Genomic DNA, 12707 nt, shown 5'->3' on the forward strand with positions numbered 1-12707 from the left:
AGAGGAATTGACACAATTATTGGTTTTGAATTTTGTAGATATTTAAGAACTCAACAAATTAGTATGTATTATGTTGAATATGAGAAGCAAGTAGCAACTATGGGTAGCAAATTATTGTTTTTATGATTTTTATTTCTTTTAATTTAGTATTTTTTTTTTTCATTTAATTTGGTGATGATTTTTGTTTAAATTTATAACAACTTTGTGCATGTAAGTTTTTTCAATGGTGTGATCCTTTAATAAATAAATTTTTTTTTTACATATATCGATATTTTATTTGACATTCATACCATATAAACAAACTAACTAATGACGTTGTCGTTAGTCCAAAGTAATAAAGTAGATGACGAAATAAAAATTAAAATACCAAATTAATAATTTTATTTCTTTAGATATTAAAATAATAAAAAATATATGATACATGAGTTATTTTTATATTTATCCCATTTAAGTTAAACACGAAAATTATGCATGTAATATATGTTTATTTTATGTTTAATATATTTAAAATATCTTGTTAAATACAAAAATTACAATTTTATAATTCCACCTCAAACAAATAATCTTTATATTTTTGTTAAACTCAAAAATACATTTTTAAGCTTTGTCAAACTTATTATTTTTGCAAAAATTTTAACCATATCACTTTTATTTATTTTTTTTACTGTGTTATCGTATCTGTATTTTCATTAATCTAATTTACGTATTCATATTTCATTATTTTATAAAATAAGAATACTGTTACATTCTGTTATTTACTTTCAATTATAGCAAAATCTAAAAAAAGTAAAAATCTTAGACTACGAACAGACAAGCAAAATATCGAAATTTTCTTTCAAGGACTGATTGTACACTATAAAACAGGCGAAATAGGATTAGACAGAATTGCATTTAGATTGTGAATGTCAACTAACAAATCCAAGTTTACTTAAGTCCCAAATAAATCAAGGCTAGAATGGCTACTGCTACCACTTCAAAGATCATACAAATGCAATGAACCCCAGAAGGCACCCGATAACTGAAACAATAGGATCAACCAACTTAAACTTAAGCAAAATTGGTAATGATGGACAAGTGAATACCACCATGAATTAAGATTAAAACAACCATAACTTATCATTGAGCTTTGTGGATTTCTTCTTCTCATTGTGATCTTCGGCACCACTTTGATCCCGCCAACAAGGTGTAAATCCAATGTTATAGCAACACCACGACAAGACAAGCTGCTGCGATTAGCAATTGAGCCTTGGACACAGGAAGCTTCGCACTCTCTCCCAAAGGACTTATAGGACCAAATGCTACAGGAGGCGAAATCCCTCCACCCGTGCTTGAATTAGAACTGCTTCAAGTAAAAAACAAAGGTCATGATCCTAAATAAATCATTGTTAATTCAGAACACATCAACTGTAAAAGACTTGGAACCTCACCTTCCGGTAAATATACAGGACCCATAACCTGCAGGAGTTATCCACCAAAAAAGTAATAAGCCAAAAAAAAGATGTAAGCAGGATATCATGACATAAAGAAAGAAAGAATATATGATAATTAAATAATAAGGCAGCAACGAAATGCAATATAGTTGATGTCGCAAAGAATAGGGCTTATATAAAAGTCAAGAATTTGAGCATATTCTCAGATATAAAACACTCGATAGGAAGCTGTCTTGTTAGAGAGGAAAAAAAACACTCGAAAGACATACTCGGTACACAAAAATCATTACATAATATCTATATATGTATGTATATATATATATACACATCTATATATGTATGTATATATATATATACACACACTCACACTTCTAACTGTGATACCTCTGCTACAATGTAATATAATTATCCAAATGAAACATAAAATCAATATCAGGTAAGATGAAGCAGATATAATGTACATCTCTGAATCTGAATTGATAATTTTGTTTAACGTGTCAATCATCAAAAATAGCAAATGGTGGATGTCCATAAGCAAATCAGTTTTGTTGCTAGATAGTTCAACAGTCTATAATAGTGTTATAAAAAGGAAGAAAATAGAAACTGTAGACGAGGGAATTCAAGGAAAATATTTAAATTAAAGAGTAAATGCCCCAATTAGATGTAAAGTTTGCTAAATTTTTCGATCAAGGATGTAAGGTATTATTTTGATCAATTTGGGGTTTTGGTTTTTTATATTTGTCTATTAAAGGAAAGACAAAACGTAATGAATTACTATTTAAGTGATGAACATCTAATACATTTGGAAAATAATGTACACCTGTCATTGTCTATGTTTAAAAAAATTGTCATGCAGCAGCAAAATTAGATTTTAGTTTTTTTTTTTTTTTCCTTTCTCGTTCCCCGGCCCTCTTTTCTGCTGCTTCAGCTACTATGTCAGCACTGAAGGCAAGCTAGCTAGCAAATCACCTCCACATGCCCCCTTCTTGACACGCCTACAAATCATCTCAGATGCTTAATCACAGCAAAGATTTTAATGGAGTTTCCCTTTCTGTTCAATTTCAAAATGTGGATGTCCAAGGTCAAAGCAAGTAAAATTGTCTAACACGAAGTGCAATGAGAAGAACTTTATCAAAAAGCTTCAAACTTTTCTGTTTTCAGTATAAAATCTTTGCAATGGTTATTTCATTATGGAAGAAAAGAACCAAAAAATTTGAAGACTTTATTGTTGATTAGGTTTCCTAATCCAGAGGAACTATTGGAGCTAACCTAATAGACAGCATAGCACTATTATGATAGTATAGACCAGAACAAGTTGAAATATAAAGAACTAAGATGAGGAAATTTTCAAGCATATGAAATAGAATTTGTATAATTCATATAGTAAGAAGAATCCAATCTTAAAACAAGATGCGCAAACACACAAGCCACTACATAAAACCCATTAGTGAAATTTAAAATACAACAACCAAAATCCTTGACTAGCTTCTAAGAATCTGGAACCGATATTCATTATTGGACATCATAACCATTATATATATTGAAATGTAACAATTGGTAAAGATGGGTTTGTTGTTGAACAAAACGAGGACAACACAGTAGAGAAAATAATTTAAAGAATGTGAATGTAACAACTGGTAGAAACAGAAAACTGGGGTTATGGAGGGCTTAGGTGAGACCAAGGTGAGGGAAGAAGAGAGAATAAAGACAGTAATGTTGATTGGGTAAGTACTAGATATTTTCTCCAGAGAGATTTAAGATCTCCAAGAGTTCTGTGATAGACAATGACATGGATACAATTTTTAGGTGATTAAGAAATTTAGTTAGATTACAAAAACCAAAGTGGTGTTATCACACATTAGCAAAGTTTAGGTTTTGTTCTGGCCTTATGTTCAAGATGGACTTCACCACCTGTTACCATTGGTTTTCGGTTAGATAGTTAATGAAGAAATAAACAATTTGATAAATGAAAATTCCGAAAAAAGGGTAAGTGATAAAGTTGACAGAAAAGGAATTAGGTGGTTACAGATTTATTAAGCCAAAAAAAAAAAAGTAGGGAAATTGGAAAAGCAAAAAAAGTGGATAAAAATTACATCTTTCATTTGAAACTAATTTGGTTACACAAAAGTTAAATCAAGTGTAAAATTTTTTGAGTGGTTTAAGTGAGTACTAATACTTTAGTTAAGCAGGCATTTTAATTAAAAATTTTCACCCTTCAATAACCATTTATCATATTTCACATAAAAATACTATTTTGTTTATTAATTGTTCATATATTGCTGATCCATATATATACATTTTTTATATTTGAGGCTGCACTATAACTAAAAGTTCAACACTCTACCAACAGACCACATAGTTGTTGGCCTGATCTAAAATTATATTCCCTCCTTTTTAATTTTGGTTTCTACTTTATCATTTTTAATGAGAATCTTATGAACTTGACCAAAGGAAGCTTATCTAGTTTTGCACTTTTGGAAATGCAAGGGAAATTGTATCTTTGACCAACCTCAGGTGGTTTTTAAAATTTTCCCAATAATATTTTAGGAGCATGGGCGTGAAGCTCTGCAAACAAGTAATCGGCAGAAAGAAGGCAAAACCTAGAAATGTTATTGAGCACACATATTACTGAATTACAATTTGAAATGCTAACAAGAATTTCCACATTTAACAACTAAATATATAGTGCATACAATCACCAATCACTTAATATTTTTGGTTTGGATGATAGTTTTAGGACTAAGAAATATTTAGCTTTGTAGCTCCAAAAAGGTAAGTTTATTTCCTGAAAAAGGTTCCTATATAAAGCTTAGTTCAAATGGCAAACTATCAAAAGAAATATCAACTTCTTGTTAAAGCAAGCGTAGGCATTGATATTGCATCATATAAGTCTTCTAGCAAAACTTCTGACTAGACTGAATCAAATTATACTCAAGTATTTAAAAGATAGAAATTGCAGATAAAATTAATAAGATCAATAATGATGAAAAAACTTGTGCAAACTTACTTGGATTATTAGTAGTAGTTGTGGCTGTCCCATCAAAATCACATGTCCCACCAACACTATGCATTTTTTGATAATAATCATTGTAAGCATAAGATGCGTGGTTCTTGAGGTTATTTGGCAGATAGCATACCTGCCCTGATTGTATAGCACTGCAATTGGCCTGGCCTTGCCCACATGCCCAGTTAAGCCCATCTTGCAACTTATCTTCAGTAGCATCGTCTTTTGCCACACAGAAAACTGTAGTAGAATTTCCTGTAATCTGACTAGAACCACTCAAACTCAGAGGAAAAACAGCAGTGCCATTTGTAAAAAGCACCCCCCAGTTTTGCTCAGAGACAGGCCCAGTTCTCTTGTCTTCATTAAACAATTCATAAATGTATGTATTGATGGGAATAGTTGGTTGACTAGGTGGACCTGAATTATTGGAAACTCGGCGGATCAAATTATTAATAAAGGTCTCAGCATTTTGAACAGTGGCATCAGGTTCATTGGATCCACCTTGCCAAGGCCATCCTGTTTCTGTGACAACAATAGGGATCCCAGAAAAATTGAGAGCATCCATAGAATAATAGGTTGCATCAACCATTGCATCAAACATGCTGTTATAGTGGAAGAGAGTGTTTGGGTCAACAATTTGTTTAACAGAGGGAAGGGGTTTGAAAAGAGCATAATCAATTGGAAAAATGCCATTTCCATTAGTGTAACCATAATAGGGATAAGCATTTAACATGTAATAGGAGTTAGTATTCTTCAAAAACTGAAGAAGCTGGTATATTGTAGAGTTTGACGAGGAATTAAAGGCAGCAGTAGAAGGGGGGAAAGGCTTGGGGATGATGTCCATTGATTGGGGGCTTGAAACTTTAACCAGAGAATTTAGATTAGAAGCCACAAGAGCTTTGTGGAGGTTATTCATAGCAGTAACTAAAACTGGGGCAGCATGAGGGATTGAGGTAAGAACCTCACTGCCAACAGCAATGGCTGTAATGTTGGTTGAAGGCACATAGGATGCTACATTTTTGTTGATCCAGGCTGCTGCTGCTGATGCTGATTCTCCAATTCCCAGGACTTCTTCATTTGTCACGCCAACAGTAACTTCAATTCCACTGTCTGCCAGGGCTTTCAGCATGTGAGAGTCAGCATCATAAAGTCGTATGTGAGTAATTTGATGGGCTTTGACAACAGCAACCACATCTGAAGCTGACGGCATGCTAGAAACATCAGTACCTATATTTATCCCAACAAATGCACCTATACAATCAAGAACCTAAGTCAGTAAGAACTGGCAAGAAACACTATTACATCTTGCTTTTTTTATGTAGATTACTTAACATTAAGAATCCCCTTCTAACTAAAATGGAAAACAATTTGTCCCACTGGATTATTAAAGGTAATTTCATCATAATGGTAATAGTGAAATTCCATTGTGCTTCATTTTTCTTTTTGGCTTGCATTTGCTTCAGTGTGATCTCCAAAGTGGTAAATAAAGGAACCATCAGTTGATTTACTTTATTTACACAAGTATTACAACAGTCAACAAACTACCTATCCCAGATTTAAAAGCCTCAATGTTTCACCATCATTCTCCACAATACAAGAAAATGACACCTACTCAGGCATAAACCCAAGGAAAAACCCAAAAAAAGTGTATGCTGTGGACAAACAAAATGTAAAAGAAAACAAAAAACAGAACAGAACAAAAGCATTTTGATTTCAGTGGTGTCTTGGATCTTTGAAGGCATGTCTTATAGGCACCTTTTAAATACTAGCACTAGAAAATGCAGACTGAACCAATTTGAAGTATATATTACCAGCAACTATGACTAACATGGTTTCGGTTTTACAATGATGTTCATCAGTGGTAAAAGAAAGATCCTTTATAATGATTATAATTTTTACAACTGATGCTTTAAGACTGATAGGAAGAACTAATGCCAAAGGTAAAAACTCTAAATTTCTAAAGCCTCATCTAAATAGCACACCTCTATATTATTAAGCTTCCAAATAGAACTTGGCAAACAAAAAAAGAATCCCTCAAAAAATTTTCTAAATTACCTAGCACATTGGCAAACATGCCAATTAGAACCAGAAGCATGCTTCCAAGAAATCTTTCAAGTATCATCTGATCATAAAAAACTTCAACCTAAATGGGGAGTCTCGTGCTTTGAACTCTCAGCTGGAGCTTAAATGCTAAATGTTCTGCTAACAAAAGCAAGAATCAAATACAGCAGACAATAGTTAAATTCAGCTAACACTGAGAATTTATAGAAAAAATAAATAAATAAACAACTCATAAAAGCCTCAAGTACTCTAAATATATAGGAAAAACAATTTGAAATTTAATGTCCTTGGGCTTCAGAAATAAAATGCAAATATGTACATCTTTTATGCAAGGAAAATGCTAACTCAGAAGATTAGTTAAAGTAAATTTCCATATTCATTACAAAAATATAGATATAACTCCAAACCCATTTCATCAACAATAGAGGTCCTAAGCTCCTAGCAAATGTTTGGAAGGTACATGAAACCAACAACGCTCTTGAGGCACCTATTCTAAAGTAAAATTTTAATTTCATTTTAAATTTTCAATTGAGTTTATTCTAGAATGCTCTTTACAGGTTTTTTTTTTTTTTAACAATTTAAATTTTTTGTTATTGCATCAATTTTGTATACCTTAATATTCAAAAGTTAGGATTCTTGACTTGAACTTGTGTAGAATCAATCATGAAACTTAAATCTTACATAGAATTAAACATTATAAACACCATAATTTAACATTACAATGAAAACTCTTCGTACTCAAATAATGAAAACTTTTACCTTACAGTTTTTCTGTAATTTATGCTTATTGTATTAGCTTACCTAATATATTTTATATGAGTTTATTATTTAGCTTTAAAAAAATTTTAACCCTTAATAATATATAAGGCTTTTGCCCCTCAAACTAAAAGTCCTGGTTCCATCCCTGATCATGCTAACTATGCTAGCCAACAAGTTGAAGAAAAAAATCAATTCTGAAAAGATTTTGCTTAACAATGCTCTTGCTTGAAATTGAAAAGTAATGTTACATGTACTGAGCAGGTAGATTACACCAAATTCAGCTATAGAAGGATAAATATATCATCTTTACATGTGACTTTTTGAAGCACATTAACAGAGAATCCGCCTTCATGTGTTATAGGACAAGATCTTTTGACTTCTTACAAATAAATAAGACATTGCATAACATTCAGCAAATGCATTATTAGTCTTTAGTTAACATGCTGTTGACATTATGCCAAGCAGAAATCCCAGTACTAGCAGGATTTATTAGGTCCACAGTGGTTTAAAAGCCATTGTATTTGAAATTTTGCTCATTAAGGATAGTATTTTATTCACCTGCAAAAAATATTTTATGTGTGCTTTCGCTGAAACAGGATAAACTCATGACTCCCAGAAGTTTGGTTAAAAGAATAAGGAAACAGCCCTAGTTGGAAAATTTTCTTGAAGAAGAGCGACTAGATTAGAGAGAAACAAATGATTTTGACAATTATAAGGAATTCAAAGAATCACATAGATGCCTCCAGCAGCTGTCTTTAAGTTTATCTTCTGCAATCAGCATTTCCAACTATTTCTAAAAAACTAAGAATCTAAAATATCCAAACCACCCTTTCACATCCAAAGAATAAAAAACCCTTAATGAAAAGAAAGCAGTGCAACAAAAAGAAAAAAAAACTCTAATTCCAAAATACCCAGATGCAAAACTCCCCCAAAAGTTGCATTCGTAAACGACCCAGAAGCCATACTCCACATGCTAATGACATACATGACATACAAGAATACCCAGATGAAGAAATCAAGAGTATAAACTTCTACAGTACCTGATCCGAGTTGCCAAGCTGAAAAACAATGAATTCTGGAAAAAAAAACAAAAACAAAACAAAACCAGAAAAGTAAGTGTTTGAAGACAAAAAATTACTAATCCAGTAGAAAGAATAAACTTAAGTGAGAATCCGGAAAGGATTTCAAAAGCCCCTCAAAACCTTCTATACATAAATAAATGTGGAGCTTCACTTGATAAAACACTGTTTCACATTAAATAGAATAATAAAGAAGCATACCCCAACAATTTCATAGCAATAAAAGAAAGAAAAAATCAACTACATTATTAAGAAGGATTCACATTCGGAGTTAAGAAACCTCTAATGGCAGGTTGTCTTTGTTTGATCTCTCAGCGGCCACTGACTGTCTGAATCAAAGGTTTTTTGTCTCGAGACTTTTTGTTGCTTGTCCTTTTTTGCAATATTTTTAAGTTTTTTTTTTTTTTTTACTTTTATAAAAATATAGTATTATGAAGAAATAGCAAAACGTTTGTCTGCCTGTGGAATGTCGAAGGGCGTCGTGATCGTCGCCGTGTGCTTACTCACTGTTGTAATTATTAATAACTATTTTATTTTATTTCCAACTGAGATTGAAGCCATGCAAAGGACGAAGTTTCTTCATCTTGGGCTTTCTTTTTCTTTTGGATTTGTGTGATTTTCCCTCCAAAAGTCATCCAAATGTTTTCGGCGGACTTGAAAAGTCCATGCAAATTTTATTTTATTTTGCAATGTGAAAGTAACTAAAAGTTGAAAAGTTATGATTTTGAATGGTTTTAGAAATGCATACAAAAATTTATATTTAAATTTGATATTATTGATTATTTATTTAGGTTTTGTATTTTTTTATATTTAATATTATCATAATTTTAATTTTAATTATTAAAACTAAAAATACAATATTTTATCAACAAATAAGAATCATAAATTTTATATTAGTAACATTAAAAATATATCAAAAGGGACAATAAAGTTAACCCTCTTTAAAATGAATTTTTAACATTTTGAAATTATAAATGCTCGTAACGTTTTACTGGTCATCATTCCAATTTTCATTTCTCGTGCATTTGGACTCAAAAGCGCTTGCCTTTGTCAAAAAAGTGTGTTGATCGACACTTCGATTTGGATGTCACAACGGCAATACGATTGGGGAGTTTAACGTTCGTTTCTCCATTGATGGTTTTGGTTCGGTAAAGAAACAGTCTTCAACTTTTTCCTTTAATTCCCTTTTTGTCCTTATTTTATATTACAAAGGCAAAAATGTCTTTGTAATTTAGTTTTTTCATTTTGATTTTGATTTAAAAATTATGAAACAACTTTATTAATTTAATACAATAAATAAATTTTATTATATAATAATATATTATTTTTATCATTTATTAACAAAATTATTATTTACCATAATATGTAAATCATCTATTAATTTTATAAATTTAATATGATCTTTTTAACAATCATTTTTCTTCTTATTATAATTCATCTCATTATTTTTATTGTATTTATATTCAAACATATATATTCATCATTAATATTAAATTCACTGTTATAATAATTAATTTTATTTTCATCATAATTTTTAATTTCATCAAATTAATCTTATTGTTCATTTAAATAAACTTTTAATCAATAAGGATAAAGAAAATATCTCTTTTTTTTTTTTTTTTAATTCTGTGACACTTATTTGATTATTATTGACATGACGGTTTATATAACTAATGAGTATAATAATAAATAAATACTAAATATTGTTTAATATATATAATGTCTTATTTTGTATAAATTTTAATTTTTATTAATTATAAGGTTTGTTTTAGAACTATCCTTACCTTAAAAGATTAAAAAAAATTGCACTTATAATTAATGATAATAAAAATTGTAATTATTAATTATCGTTCGTCGACATTTCATATAAGATATTACTTAAAATAACTAAAAGTATGCAAACAAAATTGTATTGACGAGAGCAAGAGAATAATACTAAGTAAAATTTTGAAAGCAAAAGAAAATGGAAGAAAGGAATCATGTGGCTACAAATACAGTAAACATGGCATTCTTTTTAAGGCTTTCTTTGGTAAAAAAAAACTAAAAATGATAGAAAGAGATTAACAGTATTTAATCCAATAATTAAACTAAATAGCAAAAAAATTAGAGTAATTATAAAACTTAATCATTAAATTGAAAAGTTTTTATTTTCTTGACTTTTTATATCTTTACCAGTTACCAAGTAAAACATTATTATAGTACACATTGTTGCGGTGGAATCCCTTTTTTTTTTTGGTTTGATAACAGTTGAGAATAGCATGAACTAAAACCGCGTATGAAGAGTGAGGAACATCGAACAGAAGATGCTGGTGCTTAGTTGTAATAAAGTTGGAATATTGCAGCGAAAGTGGGTTCCCAATTGTCAAAAAGTTGTTTTTCTTAATTTACTCTCTTTTTTGTCACCTCGCTTCTTAAAGCAGCTCAAATACAATGCAAACTCATGTCATGTCTGAATATTGGAATGAAGAACCCCACCTAGTCATATGCTAACAATGGCAGCACTATTTTATTTCATCAATTTCTATGATTTTCTTAAAAATAAAAAGGGGAGGGTCATCAAATAATTTTCAGTGGACAAAACTGTACATCAATATCACTACTACAGTATCCAGACCTCCTTCCAACGATTTAGCACCCCTCATATTTCCTTCAACTTTCCTACTAACATTCTTGAAACTATGCTTGGTACCCCTTTTTCCCATATCACCACACAGGTCAGGACTCCATCGCTGGAACTTCACAAGAGCCGGTACACTCGCTTTCCAGTGCATTCATGATTGCATTAAACAACGATCATCCACGACCTGATCATGAGCTTTCAAATTGGCTATGGATCTGGAAGCAGAATATTATCCCCAAGCTTAGCTTTTTTCTATGAGACTGTGTAGATTAATCATCCAACTTAAAATTAATTTACTATAAAATGAAAATGGCATAATTTGAATATAAAATTTAAAAAAAAATTAGATATTTATTAAATGTGAGATAATACTATTTTAATAGACCACTATCATGTGTAAGTAAAGATGAAATAAATCTGTTACGTAACAGACTTAGAAAGGACAACAGAAAAAAATTATGATATGATATCATTTTAAGCATCAAACTTAAAATTAATTAGCTATAAGTGGAGGAATTAAATTTAAATATAAAAATATATGAAATTATATATTTATTAGATGTACAGTAATATTACTTTAACATATCATAATATACGTATAAGTTCATAAATTTATTGTTAGACATTAACTAGTAGTTGTTAACAATATTTCTTTTATTTAAGTATTATTGGCACCTAACCGACTCTGTCCCCTTTTAAAGAAATCCTAAACTTGATTTAAATTTTTTAAAAGAATAGATTTTAGTTTACTAATTAAGATAAAGTCTGAAAGTATAGTTATATAGAGAAAAGATTATAATACTCCTACAATGCTCATTTGAAAGATAGTATCAATTGATTTCGTGTTATCCAAACCATTAGACATTTATAATTTGATCGAATAAACTTACACTACTAAAAACAGTAATTTTAGTAACACTCAATATCGTTGCTAAAAGGCCATTTGTTATTTTTAAAAATTTTTCACTATAAAAAAGTCGTTGCAAGATTATTGCACATACCTTTATTGTTAAAAATTTATGTAATGATTTTCATCATCTCAACGGTCATTTTAAAAAATTATTTTGCAACTACTTTTTGTCATTAGTAAATAAATAATCTTTAAACAACAATTTAATATGGTTGTCAAAACTTATATTTAGCAACATTGTTACAAAAACTTTTACATAACAACATTGTTTTGGTTATCTAAATTTTTTTTTGCAGCAGAATTTTTTTGTTGCAAATTACTTTTGTAACAATTATTTTATAGTTACAATAATTAATTTAAAAATGACAAAAGCTATTGCGAAAAGTTCTTACAAAACAATAATTTTGTCATTTTTATTTATTTTTACAACAACTTAAGAATATTTAAAAACAAATATTAATATTGCAAATAATTCTTTTCCCGACAATATTTGTGTCATTTCAAATAGTAAATAAATATTTAATGATGACTTTATCAATTTTAGAAACAACTATTATTATTGCTAAAAAGTCATTGCACAAGAACATTCATCATGTTTACCAACTAAAATTTTTTATGCAAATATTCTTTTTACAACAACCTTTATATCGTTACCAATAGTTAATAAAGATTTCGAAACAACATTATTAACTTTAAAAACAACTAATATTGTTACCAAAAAAATATTGCACAACTACATTGTCTCGTTGCATAATACAATACATATACCAATGAAGCTTGGAATTAGCAAATGTAAAAGAATATAGAATTGTGGATATACAATTACTAAATAAAATTTGCTAGG

The 12707-nt window shown here is 29.8% G+C and overlaps 1 protein-coding gene across 5 annotated transcripts; it reads right to left on the bottom strand.

Moving 5' to 3' along the window:
- Window positions 1–821: 821 nt before the first annotated feature.
- On the bottom strand, window positions 822–8738 carry LOC111301805 (glucan endo-1,3-beta-glucosidase 4-like). Of its 5 annotated transcripts, none has more exons than XM_089744608.1 (6): window positions 8614–8738; window positions 8295–8329; window positions 6490–6633; window positions 4438–5634; window positions 1428–1455; window positions 822–1339 (listed from the first exon to the last, which is right to left on the bottom strand). In XM_089744608.1, exons 3-6 carry the CDS (start codon window positions 6554–6556, stop codon window positions 1198–1200), a joined length of 1434 nt encoding a protein of 477 aa, XP_089600734.1. In that variant the 5' UTR covers window positions 6557–6633; window positions 8295–8329; window positions 8614–8738; the 3' UTR covers window positions 822–1197. The 5 variants fall into 5 exon arrangements, with proteins under 5 accessions (XP_089600734.1, XP_022753515.1, XP_022753517.1 ...); XM_022897780.2 differs by having other exon boundaries at window positions 4438–5685; XM_022897782.2 differs by having other exon boundaries at window positions 4438–5685; window positions 6490–6636; window positions 8614–8714.
- Window positions 8739–12707: the final 3969 nt, after the last annotated feature.

The sequence above is a fragment of the Durio zibethinus genome, chromosome 15, assembly GCF_047325235.1.
Source record: "Durio zibethinus cultivar Kanyao isolate XHJ-2024 chromosome 15, ASM4732523v1, whole genome shotgun sequence".
Taxonomy (NCBI): Eukaryota; Viridiplantae; Streptophyta; class Magnoliopsida; order Malvales; family Malvaceae; genus Durio; species Durio zibethinus.